We start from the raw sequence: 20,685 nt of genomic DNA, 5'->3' as shown, positions 1-20,685 counted from the left end.
CTTCCCAAAGACAAGCCTAGCGCAATCTAACCTACGTTTAATGGTACGCTTATTAAACCTAGCACAAAAGCGACACCTGACTACGTCGTGCTCAGGCCCCAAACAAGGAATAGAGAGAGAGTGGTAATCCCTATGCGGTATTTGTTTCCCACAAGAAATACAATTATTCACTTTTTCTGACATCCGGAATTAACTGAGGCAAGAAAAAACAAAAATATTCCCCAACGGGGTACTTAGCCCAACTTGGTTTCGGTCTGAAACTCGAAATCCGAAAATTTCAGAACGCCGAACGGCACTTGCAAACACTGCTTCTGCTTCGGACCATGTGGCAAAAAAGACTTGAGGATATGACGTCGGTCATGCGCTTTAATACCGGTACGCACTGACGTCAGATCTGAGCGCCCATGACAGACGCCAGCCTAATACTTTGGTATTCGGGCCGACCGAGGACAGCGGACTACCCACAGGTTATGACTGCAGCAATGTGAGATGAAGAACATCTGTCCCGCTCCACCATCTCAGAGGCACCCAAATCATTAAAATGACTGACATGCTGTTTTTTTTTTTTCCCTAGGAAATATCTCAGTTGCCTGTGCAAGACAGAAACTTTCCTACTTTGGGTGTTATTGGAGAAAAATGTAACTGGAACTTTGAGAACTCTGTCAACTATTACTATAAAAGTGGGGTGTGTTTGCAAGACTGTCCCTTGTCCTTACAGAAGGTTATGGGTTCTGCACATAAAATGCCCACAGACCCAAAATCCTTTAGGCCAAGGTGATGACCAGTGACAAAGCTAATTTTCATGAAAAACATTTGAAGGGGACAGAGTCAGTAGGTTCAAAAGCAGGTAGTGTCAGCTTCTCCAGAATGCAGTGCAAGCCCCCTGGAGGAGAAGTAGCTTTTTTGGGTGGACTTACATGAAAGACACCCCTGAGAAAGTGTACCAGTCTGCAAGGATGTTATGGTGCCTCTTCATACACACAGGTTAAAATACCTTACGGATTAAACCTTTGCATAGGTGTATGTCAGGCAAGAATTCAACCCCTCACTTACGTATTTCAGAATCATGGACATCAGTGCCTTACTAAGGTCCTGATAACTGCTGAGGCACCAGAAGAAAAACTGTTTTCCTGCCTTCTTTGCTTATGTTCAGCATATACTCAGCAAACGGGTGCCTTAATGGCAAGAGAGTTGCATCAAACAAACAGGTAACGGCAATGCCTCTAGGCTGGTAGTATTAGGAACCTCTTGGTCTGTGAGTTAGGTGGTCCATTTGCTAAGGCAGCAAAGTAAGGTTTCAGCCTGGAAATCTGAAAAAGAACAATGCTGAAAGGGCTAAAAGGGTGTTAACAGTAGCATGCCCCCACCCCTCATTTCCTGGATCAACCTAGCGAGAAACGGAATAAGACAGAATACATACAGAAACAATCCTGTCTGTCTTAAGAAGGCATTCATTGGCAATGCTTCTTTGTGAGGTGTTCTGGAGCAGAACTTCCACAGCAGAGTGCTTCTTGAAAAGGAACATACATCTCCAAGTACACTTTCACCTGTGGACAATCTGAAGACACCCGATGTAACATCTATTCGTAGGGCTCTGCACATGGTCTGTTTAGCTGGCCCATCAGAGAGTAATTGGAATGTAGACTGCCCTGAGATCTTCAATCCCTGCTGACGATGTTCCAGGCAGCCACAGCCAGCCTGCACAAAGATAGGAGAGTGTTCCCTCTTCTTTACTAATGCACCATATCATAGTAGTAGTATCTGATACATTCAAACTCGGTTTCCCAGATGAACCTCAAGGCACTGAGTGTGTGCCACGGTTTCCTTTGTATTTACGTGTTTCTTCCTTAGTTATGTATTCTGACCTCCCTGTACTTAGATGCCTTCTTAGTATGACTCCCCCCAATCTACTTCTCAAGCATTCTGTACCCTTCTAACAGTGTATAAAAGTTATGCAAAACAATTCTTTATCTATCTTCAGATGAAAGAATAACATCACTGTGCAGACATTCCTTAAATTATGGCACAGTTGAGACCAATTCAGCTGTAAGCTATCCGTAGTGTTTTTAATAACTTGGGGGAGCTACGGGCAATTATATTACCCCCATGCATTTGCTTACTGAAACTGAGCATTTTGCAGCATGCTTCTCCATGCCTGCAGTGAATATACTCCAGTCTGACATCTCTGCAATGGAACTTCACATCTGCCATATGTCCCCAATCAAATGCACCTCATAAAAATATCTGTCAAGCAGCCTGAACCCACAATGTCAAGTAGCAGGTACTAGGAAACAGGGGCAAAACCAAATAGATTCATGCCTGCTGATGGCAATGCTAAGAAAGGACAGGTCTACACCAGACAAGGTGCCGTCATCAGATCATGCTCCTCAAGGGTGCATTCTAGCAAAAGCAAAACCAACTCTCATAAGATGTCAAACTGCTACTTAACATCTACAGCTTGAGATGCAAAGGATTAGCACGGAAGACTTCTATGAATCCACTCTGTGCCATCCAGCCCTGCTGGATTGGTCCAGGTGGGTCAACTCAAGGTCCCACCTCTCAATGGGAGTAGGTTAATCACCAGAATGTTAAAGCTGTTCAACCAAGAAATAAGGGATGATTACGCAAGGAGGATACAGCCACCAAAAAGATGACAGGGGTCCATCTCCTAAGAATCTCTCATGGCATTATGAAGCATAACACAGGCTCAAGTTCAAAGCCCTCCGTGATCAAGGGACAGCATGCACCCAAACAGAGCATACCTTGGGCAGAGAATCACAAGGGGTATGGAAGAAAACTGCCCTGTTTTGACATGTTGCTGGGCACTGAGAATCATGACATTAAAACAGCTTCCCACCAATTCTTTAGGACAGTTGGTCTGAAACTCTCTTTTACAACAGTGTTTCACTATCTGTTCTTTTCCCAAGTACAAAAGATAACACTGCTACAAGACTTGGCTCTTGCACTGTATGCTCCCCTCCACACGCACAATTTGATGGCATGACTTATTTTTAGGCATCAAATACAGGAAGTACTTCATCAACATGAGCACCAATATCCAGAATGTGTAAGTGGCAGTGGACTGCTATGAGACTCAACAGCTGGCATACATACTGTGTAGTTTATGATATCACAGCAAGCACAGAACTGCACATACCCTGATGTGGGAGCTTCATATAAACAGAAGACCCACGTAAGGAAGGATATACCAACTGTAGAACCACAAGAGGGTCACCATTCAGATCCTTTCTCAAAGTGCTACAATTGATTTACAACAGTACAATTCACACAAGAGACACCAGCTGAGGCTACACTGTAAAATGAAAGCATCCAAAACAGTGAAAAGAAAAAGCTACCCATCATCTACTCTGAATACCATTTAAAGTACCCTCTCACCCAGCACAAACACCAAAATGTCCAAAGGAAAATTAAATGGCACAAATTGCATCAGATTTCATCAGCCTGCCTGGTAATTAACACTAGACAAAGGTTCTTAAAACCCTAGGTATACAGACTATCTTCCCAGTCTGAGGGACCGACTAGGCTTGCCTACAAAGGTGTCACTGTGGTGACAGCACTACAAAAGCATGAGAAAGGAACTCAATGTCACAGAGAAATGCCTGCTTTCCAATACTCCCAGAAGTCATATTGAAAAGTACAGTTGTGTACACTTACCATAAATATAAATGTTCGAGTGTTTCACTGTTGCAGTCATTACATTTGGGTAACCTGCTGGCAGGTTGCACTCAGTCGGCCTGATTAACAAAGTCTTGGGTCCTGCGCCGGGTTGCTGTCCCATCTTCCATGACGTCAGGTTATCAGGGGTATAAAACATGCAGCCAACACCATTACATCAGTTTTTCTTGCCCCAGATGTCAGGTGCCCCCCTAATAGGGAGCAAATAAACATAAAAACACAAAGGTATACCTCCAACAAAAAGCAAATACACCAAAAAGGCTTTTAAGCATAGTAAAGGAAAGTAGAGGTATAGCCAGAAAAAAACTAGGGGGCTGGAGGGAGGGTAACCAGGACTGCAACAGTGAATACATTCGAAAATCTACATTTATGGTAAGTGTACACAACTGTACTATGTTCTTCGTGTTTCACTGTTGCAGTCATTACATTTGGGTAGATTCCCAAAGCTATGGCTGGGAGGAGGAGTTTATACAGCATTAGGGCCAGCTACAAGGCCCTGCAAGACAGCAGTGGCAAAGCCGGCTCTGGATTTAGAGAAAATTGGTAAATGATAATGCTTGGTGAAAGTATGTACAGAACTCCAGGTAGCAGCTTCTAGGATGTCCCTGGTAGGAACACCTCTGAGAAAGGCAGCAGAAGTAGATGCAGTCCTGGTGGAATGAGATCTGATCCCCTGGGGGATAAGTTTTCCATGGTGCGTATAGCAGAAATGAATGCAATGGCTTATCCATGTAGAAATGGTTTGCTTTGAAATAGCCTTCCCCTCTGCCCCTGCAGCAAATGCTACCAGCAGTTGTTCAGATTTTCTTCAAGATTTAGTCCTGTCCAAGTAGAATCTAAGTTGTCTGTGCACATCCAAGGAAAGCAGAATTTGTTCCACTTTGTTCTGTGGATTGGGAAAGAAGGTGGGGCAAATGAATGGACTGATTAAGAGCCACACTGGAAACCACCTTGGGCATGAAGGATGGATTGGTCCTGAGAGATACCCTGTCCGCATGAAAGATGATGAAAGGCTCCACTGTCATAAGGGCCTGTAATTCAGATATCTTTCTAGCTGAAGTGATTGCTAAAAGGAAGGCTGTTTTTCAACACAGAAATTTTAACTCTGCAGTAGCAGCTGGCTTGAAAGGAGGTAGAGTGAGTTTCTCCAAAACAAAGTTAAAGTCCCAGGCAAGAGTAGGAGCTCTTCTGGGTGGTCTCAAGTTTTTTGCCCTCAGATATTGCTTGAGTAAGGATGAGCAAAGAGGGGAGGTTCTGTGTTATAATGAGCTGAAATAGCTGAAGCATGGATTTTAATGGAGGAAAAAAAGACAGGCCCTTGTGAAGCATCTCAGTTAAGTATTGCAAAATCTGATATAAATTGGGTGCTGCTGTGCTCATCCCTAAAGCTTGGTTCCAGGCATAGAATCTTTTCCAGTTGTCAGCATAAGATTTTCTAGTACTAGGTCTCCTTGCTTCCAAGATGACATCCATCATAGGTTTGCTGACGGATGATAAGGGTGAATTTAAGTGATAAGCCAGGCTGCAAGGTTCAATGTCGGACGTTGAGGTTGCAGAATTTGGTTCTCCTGCTGAGACAGCAGGGAAGGGGTCTGAGGGGGGTGCCATGGAGATAACTGCGACACACTGCATAGGAGGGGGTACCAGTGTTGGCGCGGCCAGTCTGGAGCAATCAAAATCAACCCTGGTTTGTCCTGCTTGACTTTTAGTAGAACTTTGGACAGCAGAGGCAGAGGGGGAAAGGTGTAAACTGACAGGTTTTTCCAGCTGAAGGACAGAGCATCCACTTTTCATGCTTGTTTGTGGGGAGTCCTTGTGCAAAACTTGTCCAACTGATAGTTCTGGGGGGAGGCAAATAGATCTATGTCTGGGCTCCCCCATTCGCTTGTGAACATGTTGAAAATCCATGGTTCCAGTTTCCATTTGTGCGAGTCCATGAGGTTTCTGCTTAGTCCGTCTGCCAGTGTATTCATTTTTCCTGGCAGGAACTGAGCTTGTAGGTGCACTTGGTAGTTCAAGGCAGTGTTCCACAATGCCATGGCTAGTCTGCAGAGGGGCTAGGAATGTGTACTCCCCTGCTTGTTTATGTACCACATAACTGTGGTGTTGTCTGTCTTTACCATTAGTTGTCCTGGAAGAATGTAGTCCTTGAAAGCTGTCAGAGCATTCTGTACAGCTAACATTTCCTTTTGATTGATATGTAGGTGCATTTGGTTTGGGTTCCATTTGCCCTGAATGCACTTCCCTGCCATGTGAGCCTCCCATGCATAGTCTGATGCATCTGTAGTTAGGGTTTGGGCAGCAGGGGGTAGTGGGAACGGTAGTCCCTTGTTTTGGTGGCAGGCCTCTGCCCACCATAGGAACTCCAGGCATAAGCAAGGTATGATAGGAATCATTGTTTCCAGGCTGTGACAATGCTGACTCCATAGACTTTTTAGATACTACTGTAGTTTCCTCATATGCAGTCTCGCATATGGAATTAGAAGAATGCAGGAGGCCATGAACCCCAAGGCTTACAGCATTTGTCTTGCAGATAGCAGGGTTTTTATGGCCACTTGTTTGAAGTAAGTTACCAAATGAATTTGCCTTTCTGGCGTGAGGAATGCCATCTGGGCAGTTGTATTCAAGCTTGCACCCAGGAATGCAATCTGCTGACAGGGTACCAGCTGTGATTTCTTTTCGTTTATGGTGTACCCCAGACAAGTCAGAACCCTTTTTATAAACGCCAGATGATTTAAGAGTATGATTTTCTGCTTGAATTAGATAATCGTACAGGTATGGATATAGTTAAATATTTCTTTGCCTGCAAAATGCAATAACTGGAGCCAGGTGCTTTGTGAATACCCTGGGCGCAGTAGACAAGCCAAAGGGCAGTGTAGAGAACTGATAATGTAAGTAGCCTGCTTTGAAGCGTAGGTATCTTCTGCAAGATTCCTTGATTGGGATGTGCAGGTATGCTTCTTTTAAATCTAGAGTTGCCAACCAGGCATCTTTGTCTAGCATAGGAAGTAAATGGTGAAGAGTCAGCATCTTGAATTTTGGAATCTCCAGAAAGGTGTTTAGAGTAGACAGGTCCAGTATTGGACGCCATGATTTGTCTTTTCTGGCTACCAGAAAAAGCCTGGAAGAGAAACACTGGCCCTTTTCCTCTTCTGCTACCGGTTGAATAGCCCCCATGCTTAAGAGGGAAATAACTTGTTTTTGAGCCTCTGCCCACAGATTTGGGGGCAAGTCTGGACACCTGTTTGGAGTTGGCAACGTGCGGAAATGAAATCTGTATCCCAGGGACGCTATATTTAAAACCCATTTATCCAGGGTTATGAGTTCCCAGTTTTTTGCATGAAGAGCAATCGTTCCCCCCAAAGCGACGGTCAAAAGGTAAGTGCTTGGGATTTTTAAAAAGGAAGTAATTGAAACGGTTAACGAAAGGGGTTGTCTTGTTATTTCCAGATTTGGAAGTGGAGGCCCCCCCACTGCTTAGTTCTGAGAGTCTCCTGGGACTAAAAAGTACAGTTGTGTACCTACCATAAATGTAGATGTTAAGAGTGTATTCACTGTTGCAGTCATTACACTTGGGTTACCCTGCTGGCAGGCTACCCGCAGTCGGCCTGAATTCCAAAGTCCTGGTCTGGCGTCGGTTGCTGTCGCCTCTTCCCTGACGTCAGTGCGCCAGGGGTATAAAAGATGCAGCAGATGCCATTTTCTTCAGTTTTTCTTGCCCCAGATGTCAGGTGCCCCCAAAAGGGTAGGCTAAAAAAACATTGCTTAGAAAAGCATGCACTAAAATAAACAATACCTTCATCTGCAAGCAAATACACCACATACGTTGTATAGGATAGAGAAGTACAGACAAGTCCCAGCAAAGAAAGGGGGATGGTGGGTGGGTAACCTGGACTGCAACAGTGAATACACTCTAACATCTACATTTATGGTAGGTACACAACTGTACTATGTTCATCGTGTTTCACTGTTGCAGTCATTGCACTTGGGATGAATCCCAAAGCTGAGGTTGGGCGGCTGGGTCTAAATAGAATTAGGAGTGGCAATAAGGCGCTGCAAAACTGCAGTGGCAAAGCCTGCTCTGGATTTAGAGTAAAGAGGCAAGTGATAGTGCTTAGTAAAAGTGTGCACTGAAGTCCAAGTTGCAGCCTCCAAAATATCCTTGGTTGGTACTCCTCTGAGGAAGGCTGCTGAGGTGGCTGCTGCCCTGGTAGAATGTGGTCTAATGCCCTTAGGCATTGGATTTGCCATGTTGTAAATAGCAGAAACAAATGCAGTGTCCTATCCATTTTGAAATGGTCTGCTTTGAGATAGCCTTTCCTTGTGATCCTGCAGCATATGCCACTAAAAGTTGCTCAGTCTTTCTGAAAGCGTTAGTTTTGTCCAAGTAGAAGCGTAGCTGTCTGTGTATGTCCAAAGAATGCAGAAGTCACTCCCCTTTATTCTGCGGGTTTGGGTAAAAAGTAGGCAAATGAATAGTTTGGTTAAGAGACACACTGGACACTACCTTAGGCATAAATGTTGGGTTTATCCTTAGGGAAACCCTGTCCGGATGGAAGATAATAAAAGGTTCCACAGCCATTAGTGCCTGTAACTCTGAGACTCTTCTTGCTGAAGTTATTGCTAGGAGCAGAGCTGTTTTCCATAAGAATTTTATCTCAGCTGTATTGGCTGGCTCAACAGGAGGCAGTGTGAGTTTTTCCAAGACAAAATTGAGGTCCCATGCAGGTATTGGTGCTCTCCTTGGAGGTCTTATGTTTTTGGCCCCACTGAGGAACTGCCTACGCAATGGATGTGAAAAAATAGGTGGGTCTGTATTGTAATGAGCTGAAATGGCAGAGGCATGGATCTTAATTGATGAGAAGGATAGGCCTTTGTCCAGCATCTCAGTTAGATATTGTAAAATCTAAGGAATATTTGGAACAAGCGTGTCAATTCCTTGTGTCTGGTTCCAAGCACAGAATCTCTTCCATTTTTCTGCATAAGATTTTCTGGTGCTGGGCCTCCTGGCCTCTAAAATAACATCCATAACCACTTTAGACAGAGGTGTATTCTGAATGGTTACACTATCCGCCATGCAGCTAGATTTAGAGTTCTGAGTTGGCTGTGCAGGATCCGATTGTTTTGTTGTGTCAGTAAATGAGGAATTTGAGGCAATGTCCAGGCTGGGCCTTGGGACAAGCTCCTTAGGATTGGGTACCAGTGTTGGCGTGGCCAACCCGGGGCAATCAGTATCATTTGTGGCTTCTCTTGTCTGACCTTTAGGAGTACCTTGGGGAGGAGAGGCAGTGGCGGAAAGGCATATACTGTAAGGTTGTTCCAGCTGAATGACAAAGCATCCACTTTCCATGCTTGTTTGTGATAAGTCCTTGCACAGAATCTCTGAAGTTGGCAGTTGTGAGGGGAGGCAAAAAGATCCATGTCTGGGCATCCCCATTTCCTTGTTATCAAGCTGAAGATTTGTGGATCTAGTTTCCACTCGTGAGGGTCCATGAGGCTTCTGCTTAGTTCGTCTGTCAGAGCATTTGTTTTTCCTGGCAGGAATTGTGCTTGTAGTTGTACTTGGTAGGTCAATGCTGTGGTCCACAAAATCATGGCTTGTCTGCAGAGGGGGTAGGAATGTGTGCCCCCCTGCTTGTTTATGTACCACATGACTGTGGTGGTGTTCGTCTTTATCAGCAGCTGTCCTGGATGAAGTAAGTCCTTGATGGCTGTCAGGGCATTTTGTACAGCTAGCATCTCTTTTTGACTGATGTGTAGATGCCTTTGGCTTGGAGGCCATGTGCCCTGAATACATTTTCCTGCCATGTGGGCCCCCCAGGCATAATCTGATGCATCTGTTGTTAGTGTTTGCCTGGCTGTGGGTAAAGTGAATTGCTGTCCCTTGTTGTGGTGACAGGCCTGAGCCCACCATTGAAACTCCTGTTGCAGGCAGGTAATGAGTGAAATTATTGATTCCAGGCTGTGGCAATGTTGAGTCCAAACACTTTTTAGGTACCACTGTAATTTCCTCATATGCAGTCTTGCATATGGAATTAGCAGAATGCAGGAGGCCATGTAGCCCAGAGCCTGCAGAATTTTTCTTGCAGATAACGGGGTCTTTGTTGCCATGCTTTCAAAGTAAGAAGTCAGTTGCCTTTGTTTGTCTGGCGTGAGATAAGCCATCTGGGAATTTGTATTTAAGCTTGCACCCAGGAATATTATCTCTTGAGAGGGTACTAGTTTTGATTTATTTTCGTTTACTGTGTACCCTAGGCAAATTAGTAATCTTTTTACAAACGCCAGATGCTTTAGTAGAATGTCTTTGGTCTCTGCTTGAATAAGGCAGTCGTCCAAGTAGGGATATATTTGAATTCCTCTTTGTCTGCAAAATGCAATTACTGGTGCCAGACATTTTGTGAAGACCCTGGGCGCAGCAGATAAGCCAAAGGGCAGTGCAGAGAATTGGTAATGCATTGGGCCAGCTATGAATCTGAGGTATCTTCTGCAAGACTGTCTGATTGGGACATGCAGGTATGCCTCTTTCAGGTCCAAAGTTACAAGCCAAGCCTTCTTGCCCAGCATGGGCAGAAGCTGCTGCAGAGTCAACATTTTGAATTTCGGAACGTCCGGAAAAGTATTTAGAATAGACAGGTCCATAACTGGTCTCCATGCTTTGTCCTTTCTTGGTACTAAGAAAAGTCTTTAGTAAAATCCTTGTCCCTGCTCTTGTTGTGGCACTGGCTGAATAGCCCTCATGTCCATGAGAGACTAAACTTGGTTTTGGGCCTCTGCCCATTGATTGTGTGGCAGGGTCTGGCATGCCTTTTGCCTTTGGAAGGGTGTGAAAGTGGAACCTGTAGCCGTAAGAGACTATATTTAAGACCCATTTGTCTTGGGTGATCATGTGCCAATTCTGTGAAAAAAGTGCTAGCTTTCCCCCCAAGGGTGCTGCCAAAAGATAAATGCTTGGCATTAGCAGAGGGAAGTCATTGGGACTGTTTCCTACATGGCTGTGATTTGTCTTCTCCGCTTTTGGAGGTAGAAGCACCCCACGGTTTGGGCCTGTGAGAGCCCTGGGGCTGTTGTCTGCTTCTACGGCGTCTGTATCTGCCTCTTTGTGGCCTGTCTGACACGGGAAAGGACCAATTCTTAGAAGGCCAGTTCCTGCTAAATCTGGGTGGCTGTACCTGTAAGAAATCCTTCACTGTCTGCATAGATTTAGCTTTATCCTCCATTTTCTTCAACACCTCTTCTGCCTTAACACCAAACAAAGTATCATGCTGTAATGGAGCATCCAATAATTTTGTTTTAACATGATCAGGCAGAGTCTGTTCCTTTAACCAAGCATGCCTTCTAATGACAGAACCTGTTACAGCGGCCCTGCAAGAGGCCTCCAGTGAATCATAACCACATTGCAAAGTATGTTTTCCCACTTGTTCAGCTGCATGCAATAAATCCTGCAATTCCTTGTTCTCAGAACATTCAGAATTTGTCAACATTGTCTGTTTTAACAGAGACATTAAGTATTGCTGATATTTAAGCATATGAAACTGACAATTTAAAGCCCTTACAGCCAAGGTAGAAGAAGTGTAAACTTTCTTCCCCGATCTGTCCAGTGCCCTAGAATCTCTATCTGAGGGGACAGGTTTTTTTGCAGTAGCAGCCTTGACCCCTTTGGGACCCTGAGAAATAGTTTCTGGGTCAGCAGCAGGATTTTTATATAGAAATTTATGAGAATCTGGAACCCTGTAGTATCTGTCTGGCTTAACAGGTGCAGGAGGTAAAGAGTCGGGAGACAGGCCGGACTCTGAAAATACATCTACAATGTCTAGAACAGGAAGAATAGCAAGAGGTCTGTGCTGAGGTAGTAAAAGAAAGTCTCTGAGCCTTTTCTTAGAATCTGAATAATCTTGGCTCTCCCAGTGGAAATGCTCCCTCATAGTATGCAGGGTTTCCCCAAATTAGTAATCTTCAGGAGGAGAAGCTGAAGGAATAGATTCTTCAGCATCAGAATCCTCATAGGGAGGAATAGAGTATCCCTGTTCTGAAGAGGAATCAGAGGAAATGGAAACGTGATCAGAGGAATCATATTCAGCGTCTTGCCTAGGCCTCTTATCAGGGGGGGATGGGAACCTCTGATCAAAGTAATTAGGTCTTCGGCCATTTTGAGCATCTGTTTCTTAGGCATGGAAGTCTGTCCTGGAGAATGCTGTACTTGTTTCCTTGTCTTTAAAACTGTTTTAGTCTTTGTCTTTGATGCTGAAGTTGGCTTGATATAAAGTCGTGTAGGTCTGAAAACACCCTCAGAAGCCGATGCCTGCTCAGCGGCTCTGGACCCATCTGAGGGATTAATTTCCGAAGGCCCAATACCTTGAGTATCCAGAGGCCTAGCTGTCTCCACGTGGGAGTCGGAGCCGGCCTGTGGCTCTGAGGTAGCGGATGTCAGGGGCTGCGAAAACACCTCACTGAGAACTGGCGACTGGCCTAGAAGAGGCTTCGTCGTCTGTTTTGGACCTCGGATGCCTGTACTTTTCTTTTTCCTTGTGCTTTTTATGAACTCTGGTCGCCGGCTGTTCCGACGGCATTATGTAGTTAAACCTTCGGCCAAAGTAATGAAAAGCAAAACCGTACCAATGCTTAATAGTGCGTTGGTTAAATCTAACACAAAACAGACAACTAGCAACGTCGTGGTCGGGGCCTAGGCAAGGAATACAGTAAGAATGAAAATCCTTATGAGGTATTTGCTTCCCACAAGAAATACAATTGTTAACTTTTTCTGACATCGGTTTGGAGCAAGAAAAAAAGTTTCCCCAACGGGGTACTTAGCTTTATAGAAGACTTCGGATCTGAAATTCAATTTTGAAAATCTCAGGAGTCGGCTGATCGGCACTTGCAAACTGCTTTTGCTTTGGGCACCGTGTGGCAAGAAAGACTGAAGAAAATGGCGTTGGCTGCATCTTTTATACCCCTGGCGCACTGACGTCAGGGAAGAAGCGACAGCAACTGACGCCGGACCAAGACTTTGGAATTCAGGCCAACTGCGGGTAGCCTGCCAGCAGGATAACCCAAGTGTAATGACTGCAACAGTGAAACACGATGAACATCCTGGGGTTTTTGCTGTGTCTGGGTTTGGATTGAGAGGACCTGGAAGGAACTGGAAAGGACCAATTCTTAGTAGAGCCAATGCCTACTAAATTTCAGAGGTTGCACTTGTAAGAAATAGATTTAGCTTCATCTTCCATCTTTTTAAGAACTTCTTCAGCCTTATTGTCAAACAGGCGGTCCTGATTTAAAGGAACATCCAACAATTTAGCTTTAACATGATCAGGCAAAGATTGCTCCTTAAGCCAAGCAATGCCTTCTAAGCACAGACTCAGTAACAGCAGCCCTGCAAGAGGCCTCTAAAGAATCAAAACCACATTGTAAAGTATGTTTTCCCACTTGTTCAGCAGAATGCATTAAATCCTGTAAATATTTATTTTCCACACAGTCAGGAATCAACATAATTTTCTGTTTAAGCAGTCCAATAATATGCTGTTGGTATTTTAACATATGAAATTGGCGGTTTAAAGCTCTGATTGCCAAGGATGCAGAAGTATAAACCTTTTTACCCCATCTATCCAGCGCCCTGGAGTCTATATCAGAAGGGGTAGGATTTTTAGCAATAGAAGCCTTAATGCCCTTGGGCCCCTGAGAAATGGTCTCTAGATCTGCAACCGGATTTTTGAAAAGGAACTTGTGGGACTCAGGAACCCTGTAGTATCGGTCAGGTTTACTAGGATCTGGAGGCAGGGAATCAGGGGTCAAACTGGATTCCGAGAACACATAATCAACAATGTCTAGTACAGGAGGTATAGTCAAAGGCCTATGCTGAGGAAGAAGAAGGAAATACCTAAGCCTCTTTTTAATCAGAAAATTCCTGGCTTTCCCAGTGGAAATGCTTCCTTAAAGTATGTAAAATTTCCGCAAAAGAAAAATCCTCAGGAGGAGAAGCAGAGGGAATGGAATCCTCTGCATCAGAATCCTCAAGTAGGCATGGACAAATCCAGGGCATTAGAAGAGTCAGAAGGAACATTCCTGATCAGAAGATTCATAATCAAGCTCAGCCCTAGGCCTCTTAGAGGTGGGGGGGGGGTTGACTACCCCTGACAAGAATAATTAAATCTTCAGCCATTTTTATCATTTGTTTTTTAGGCATAGGGGCCTAAGCATGTGCCCTGGGCGTCGGTTTTTTAGACATGGATCAAGATTTAGGCCTTAGTAATGAAGCCAGTGTTGATTTAATATGCAAGTCTGTAGGCCTGAATACACCCTCAGAAGCCGGTGCCTGCACAGCGGCTCCAGACCCATCCAAGGTAGAAACATCCGCGGGTTCCATAGTTGAAGTATTTTGCGGCATACCAGACTCCAAATGGGTCTCAGTAGAGGCCTGCGAATCAGACGTAATGGGTATCAGGGGCTGCAAATGCACCTCACTGAGTACCGGCGAACTGGCGACTGGCTTAGAAGCGTTGTTGGCAGTTTTGGACCTCTGCGGCCTGTCTCTGTCTTTATCTTTGCGTTTTTTTTGGAATCTCGGTAGTCGGATGGCTAACCGATGACATTTCTGGATAATTAAACCGAGAACCGAAATATTTAGAGGCAAAAATGTACCAATAACAGATAGTGCGCTGATTAAATAAAGCACAAAACCGACAGCAAGGTACATCGTGGTCAGGGCCTAGGCATGGAATATAGTACGAATGAAAATCTTTATGAGGTACTTGCTTTCCACAAGTAATGCAATTATTAACTTTTACTGACATCGGTAAGGAGCAAGAAAAAGTTTCCCCAAAGGGGTACTTAGCTTTAAGTTGAAGACTTCTGTTCTGAAACTCGAAAACGAAAATTTCAAGAGTTGGCCGACCAGCACTTGAGAACTGCTTCTGCTTCGGGCACCGCACGGCAAGAAAGACTGATGTAATGGTGTTGGCTGCATGTTTTATACCCCTGACGACCTGACGTCATGGAAGAAGGGACAGCAACCGACACAGGACCCAAGACTTTGTTAATCAGGCCGACTGAGGGCAACCTACCAGCAGATTACCCAAATGTAATGACTGCAACAATGAAACACGAAGAACATCTACAATATCAGACAAACAAGTAGTGGCTTCTTCCATGGTAACATAGGGTTATACCAGCAAAACACTATATGAAGCAATGATGTTCCCTATTTTATGCAATGATGCACTTATGTGAAGAGACATTTAAGAGTTTCTGCAGCACCACATAAACGTACTGCCCAGTTCCACCAGCCAACCTTGCGTATCAATGTGATTCTATGAAGAACTTTCATGAATGTTCCAACAGGATGTGAGCAGCTAAATGGGTTGCCATATCCCAGCTTAACAGGAGACAGTAAATGCAGAAACGTGTACACATTACTCATTTGCACACAGTTCAGTCAGCAAAATTATACTCTTAAAATGATTACAAACGGTATCCAACTTTACCACAAAGCTTGCAGTCTATTCCAAAAAAAAAAAAAAAAAAATCTCAAGCAGGCCCAAACTAAATTAAAAATTAGTTAACTTTAAAGATACAGGAAAAAATATAAAAAAAGGTTCCTTTGAAATATGGACATAGGAACTAGCAAAGAGAAAACAGTTTATGCAACAAACGTACAGTGCTGAAGAAAACATGAAAAAATGTTCCAAGAGCTGCTAAGAGGACTTTGGTTTCTACACGAAAGTTGAGAATCTTCATTCACTGCAGGCTAGTGTGTCTCAGCAACAGTAAAAGTAACGCAGACTTTCACAACCCAAACATATCACCTGTTAATTCAGATTAGACAGGATTCTTGGCACTTACACAAACTGTTAAACTTGATGATTAGATTACTAAAACTGTCAAGGAAAGGGACTTTTCAAATGACAAACAAGCAATTTCCAGTCAGTATACCTGTCTTTCAGATGTTTTGCTTTCACTTGTGTTATCTGCCCACTTGAGAAATCAAATACTTCTTCACTCAATAATTTCAAAATCACCATGTTGTTCTGACATAAGCTTTCACTGGTCCTGCTGGCACCCACAATGTCGCTGATAAATGTTGGCCAGTGCTTTGGCCATTCTTGTTTTAGTATCTGGAAAAGGAAAAGGAAAAAAAAAATACTGATAAATTGACGAACCCGGTCACAATAAGAGCAACTCCTCTTACGAAAACAACTTTGCAATTTATTATAGCAAAAAAATAAAAGTGAGCGTTAAAAACACATACACGCTTTCGGCAAGTAACATAACCTGCCTTCATCAGACAAAAGTTTTAAAACCATCCAATGTCAGTATTTATAAGAACACCACATTACAAGTATCCAATCAATTTAAAATAAATTCATTGGTTTCACTTTATCCAGGGAACCTTAAAGTGCTTTTTGGAGAACATTAATAAATTACAGCACTCATCAGATGCCATCTTTTTGACAATAGATGTCAAAGATTTATATACTGTTATACCACAAGTGATGGGAATAGAATGGGTTAGACAATTTATGCTGTCCAAAGGGGCCAGTGAAGACACAATTTGCCTGATCGAGACACTGTTAGAGGTTGTATTGACTAATAACTTCTTTTCTTTTGAAAATAAGTTTTATTTGCAAACATCAGGGGTAGCAATGGGCTCCCCTTGTGGAGGATCCTTTGCAAATGCTGTCATGGCTTTCTGGGAAAATAATTTACTTTTTAAAAATGAGTTGTTCCAGAAATATGTCACCTCGTACACAAGGTACCAAGATGACATTTTGCATCTGGATTGGTAACCAAGATATGATCCCACTATTTACAGAAGAAATTTCTGGAATGACTAATTTTTTGGAATTTACCTACAACATAGGAGTAAATGAAATCAATTATTTGGATATTTTATTAATAAATGATAGGATCAATGGTAAATACAAAAGTTTGATTTTTAGAAAGCCAACGTACTCTAATTCTCTGTTGCATTTCACAAGTAATCACCCATTTTTCCAGAAAAAAGCAGTAATTAAGGGTCAAATTGTACGTGCAGCACGCATGGTATCTGACCGACAAGATTATGAAATAGAATGCAGTAGATTAAAGGGTATGTTCTTAGTTAGAGGGTATCCCCCCACATTAGTTTCAAATATAATTACAGAGGTTACATGCAGACGGGAGGAAGGTTCGCTATCTCCTTTATTAGGATCTATCTGTTTCCAAAGTCCTGTCGGTGATCAAATTTTGGTTGATGATCAGGAGGGCATGGTATGCAGGAGAAAAGCAGGTAATAATGATTACCGAATCAGCTTCATGCATACTTATTCATTAGATTTTAAAGAAATCAGGGAAGTTATCCTTAAAAACTGGGATCTGTTGAGAAATGATAGATACCTGATGAACCTGTTGGGTGATACACCCAAAATTACTTATAGAAGAGGTGAAAATCTAAAAGTTTTATTGGGAAGAAATAAGAATAAGACTAATGGTAATAGACAGCAAGGGATGTTTAAATGCGGCTTTTGTGCGCAGTGTAAATTTATTAAAGTAGGAAATCAGTTGATCATTAATAATAGAACATATAGGGTGAATGATTACTATAATTGCGAAACAAAGGTAATAGTATATGTGGCTTTATGTAACCAATGTAAGGTATTTTATATTGGTAAAACAGAGCGTAAACTAAAATGTAGAATATATGAACATCAGTACGCTATAAGTAAAAAAGATACAAATAATGCCTTAGCTAGGCATGTTATTGAAAATGAAGGTCACACCTTTAGTTATGCAATTTTACAAAAAAGATTTATTGATAATAGAGGTGGCCCTTGGCAGATACATTTGGAAATTAATGAGGTAGGCAGTTGAAGTGGCTGCTGCCCTGGTGGAGTGAGATCTAATGCTGCTAGGTACGGGTTTTCCATGGTATGTGTAGCAGAAACGTATGCAATGTCCTATCCATTTTGAAATAGTCTGTATTGAAATGGCTTTTTCCCTGTGCTGCTGCAGCATATGCTATCAATAATTGCTCAGATTTTCTGAAAGCTTTGGTTTTGTCCAAGTAGAAGCATAACTGCCTGTGAATGTCCAAAGACTGCAGTAGTCTTCTCCCCTTTACTCTGTGGTTTAGTATAAAAAGGTGGCAGGTGAATAGTTTGGTTTAGAGTCGCACTGGATACCACCTTTGGCATAAATGTAGGGTTAGTTCTTAAAGACACCCTGTCCTGGTGGAAAATGAGGAAAGGTTCCACTGCCATTAGTGCTTGTAGTTCTGAAACTCTTCGTGCTGATGTTATTGCTAGGAGCAGAGCAGTTTTCCAAGAGATGTATTTTAATTTTGCTGTGTTAGCTGGCTCAAAAGGAGGTAAAGTTAATTTTTCCAAAACAAAGTTGAGGTCCCAAGTTGGAGTAGGTGCTCTACGGGGCGGTCTTATCTTTTTAGCCCCTCTGAGGTACTATTTTAACAGAGGATTAGAGAAAATTGGTGGATCCGTGTTGTAATGAGCAGAGATGGCAGAGGCATGGATCTTGATGGATGAGAAGGAGAGGCCTTTGTCCAGCATCTCAGTAAAGTATTGTAGTATCTGAGGAATGTTTGGGACAAGAGGGTCAAGGCTGTGAGCTAGGTTCCAGGCACATAATCTCTTCCATTTATCCGGCCTCCAGAATGACATCCATAACAGCTTTGGAGAGAGGCATTGCTTGCTTGACTAAGGAATCTTCCATGCAGCTAGGTTTAAGGTCTTTAGCTGGCTGTGTAGTATTTGATGGTTGTGCTGAGTCAGATGATGTGGGATTTGAGGCAAAACCCAGGGTGGTTCTTGTGCTAAGCTCCTTAAGATTGGGTACCAGTGCTGGCGTGGCCAGTCTGGTGCAATCACGGTCATCTTTGGCTCTTCCTGCCTGGTTTTTATGAGTAACTTTGGCAGGAGAGGTAGTGGTGGGAAAGCGTATACTTGTAGGTTCTCCCAGCTGAATGAGAGTCTATCCACTTTCCATGCTTGTGGATGGTAACTCCTTGTGCAGAATTTTTGTAGCTGGCAGTTTATTGGGGATGCAAACAGATTTATGTCCGGGCTCCACCATTTCTGTGTTATCATTCTGAATATTTGTGGATTCAATTCCTATTCGTGGGGATCCATGATGTTTCTGCTCAAGTCGTCTGCCAATGTGTTTTTCTCTCCTGGCAGGAATTGTGCTTGCAGATGAACTTGAAAGTTTATAGCTGTGTTCCACAAGGTCATGGCTTGTCTGCATAGGGGGTAGGAGTGAGTGCCCCCTTGCTTGTTTATGTACCACATTAACTGTGGTGTTGCCTGTCTTTAGCAGTAGTTGTCCTGGATGCAGCAGGTCCTTGAAAGCTATAAGGGCATTTTGTACAGCTAGCATCTCTTTTTGATTGATGTGAAGATGCCTTTGTTCTGCGGGCCACGTGCCCTGAATACATTTACCTGCCATGTGTGCTCCCCAGGCGTAATCCGATGCATCTGTTGTCAGTGTTTGCCTGGCTGTGGGTTGTGTAAAAGGCTGTCCCTTGTTGAGGTGACAAGCTTGAGCCCACCACTGAAACTCCTGTTGAAGGCAAGGGATTAGTGGTATAACTGTTTCCAAACTTTGACAGTGTTGAGACCATGCATTCTTTAGGTACCATTGTAGTTTCCTCATATGCAATCTGGCATATGGAGTTAGTAGTATGCAGGATGCCATGTAACCCAAGGCCTGCAGAATTTTTCTTGCAGGGAGTTGGGTCTTTGTTGCCATCAATTGAAAGTATTGAGTCAGTTGTCCTTGCTTGTCTGGCGTGAGATAAGCCATCTGGGCCGTTGTGTTCAAGCTGGCACCCAGGAATATAATCTCTTGTGAGGGCACTAGTTTTGATTTCTTTTCGTTTACTGTGTACCCCAGGCAACTTAACTTTTTTTACAAACGCCAGATGCTTTAGAAGAATGTCCTTGCTCTCTGCTTGAATCAGGCAGTCGTCCAGGTACGGATAAATATGAATTCCTTTCTGTCTGCAAAATGCAATTACTGGTGCCAGGCACTTTGTGAAGACCCTGGGCGCAGTAGACAAGCCAAAGGGCAGTGCAGAGAATTGGTAGTGCATTGAACCAGCTATGAATCTGAGGTATCTTCTGCAGTTTTGTCTGAGAGGGACATGCAGGTATGCCTCCTTGAGGTCCAAAATCACGAGCCAAGCTTTCTTGCCCAGCATGGGAAGAAGCTGCTGTAGTGTCAACATTTTGAATTTCGGAACATCCAGGTAAGTGTTTAGAGATGAAAGATCCAGAATGGGCCTTCAGGCTTTGTCCTTTCTGGGTAACGGAAAGAGTCTTGAGTAAAATCCTTGTCCTTGCTCCTGTGATGGTACCTTTTGAATAGTTCTCATATCCATGAGTGTGGTAATTTGTTTTTGAGCCTCTGCCCACTGATTTGGTGGCAGATTTGGCATTCCTTTTAACCTTGGCAGAGTGTGAAAGTGGAACCTGTAACCTTGAAATGCAATGTTGAGAACCCATTTGTCTTTGGTGATCATTTGCCAGTTGTAGTAGAAGAGTGCCAGTTTTCCTCCCAAGGGGGCTGCCAAGAGAGATTTCTTTGGCAGCTGTAGTGGGAAAGTCATTGGAGCTGCCTTTTATATGGTTGGGGCCTGTCTTCCCCTTCTTTCTGGCCTGATGCAACCCATTGTCGAGGCCTGTAAGGACCTTGTGGTTGACCTCTACCTCTTGGACGTCTGCATCTTCCCCTATGAGGTCTGTCTGTAATTGGAAAGGACCAATTCTTAGTTGGCCAGTTTCTGCTAAATCTAGGAGGCTGAACCTGTAAGAAATCCTTCACCGTTTGCATAGATTTTGCCTTATCCTCCATTTTCTTTAATACCTCTTCTGCCATAACTCCAAATAACACATCCTGCTGCAAAGGTGCATCCAATAATTTTGCTTTAACATGATCTGGTAACGTATGTTCTTTTTAACCAAGCATGTCTTCTAATGACAGAGCCTGCAACTGCTGCTCTGC

At 43.4% G+C, this 20,685-nt stretch overlaps 1 protein-coding gene across 3 annotated transcripts in view; it reads right to left on the bottom strand.

Moving 5' to 3' along the window:
• The window catches only part of XPO1 (exportin 1), a 1,770,162-nt gene that overhangs the window by 1,261,723 nt on the left and 487,754 nt on the right, over nucleotides 1-20,685 (bottom strand). For all 3 annotated transcript variants that reach the window (XM_044061196.1, XM_044061203.1, XM_044061211.1), the window contains exon 6: nucleotides 15,622-15,803. In XM_044061196.1, the coding sequence (XP_043917131.1) occupies nucleotides 15,622-15,803 (182 nt within the window). The remainder of the gene's footprint in view (nucleotides 1-15,621; nucleotides 15,804-20,685) is intronic.

This window comes from Protopterus annectens, chromosome 1.part0 (assembly GCF_019279795.1).
Source record: "Protopterus annectens isolate FY-2018-M chromosome 1.part0, PAN1.0, whole genome shotgun sequence".
NCBI lineage: Eukaryota > Metazoa > Chordata > Ceratodontiformes > Protopteridae > Protopterus > Protopterus annectens.
This window is presented reverse-complemented; position numbering and strand designations above follow the sequence as displayed.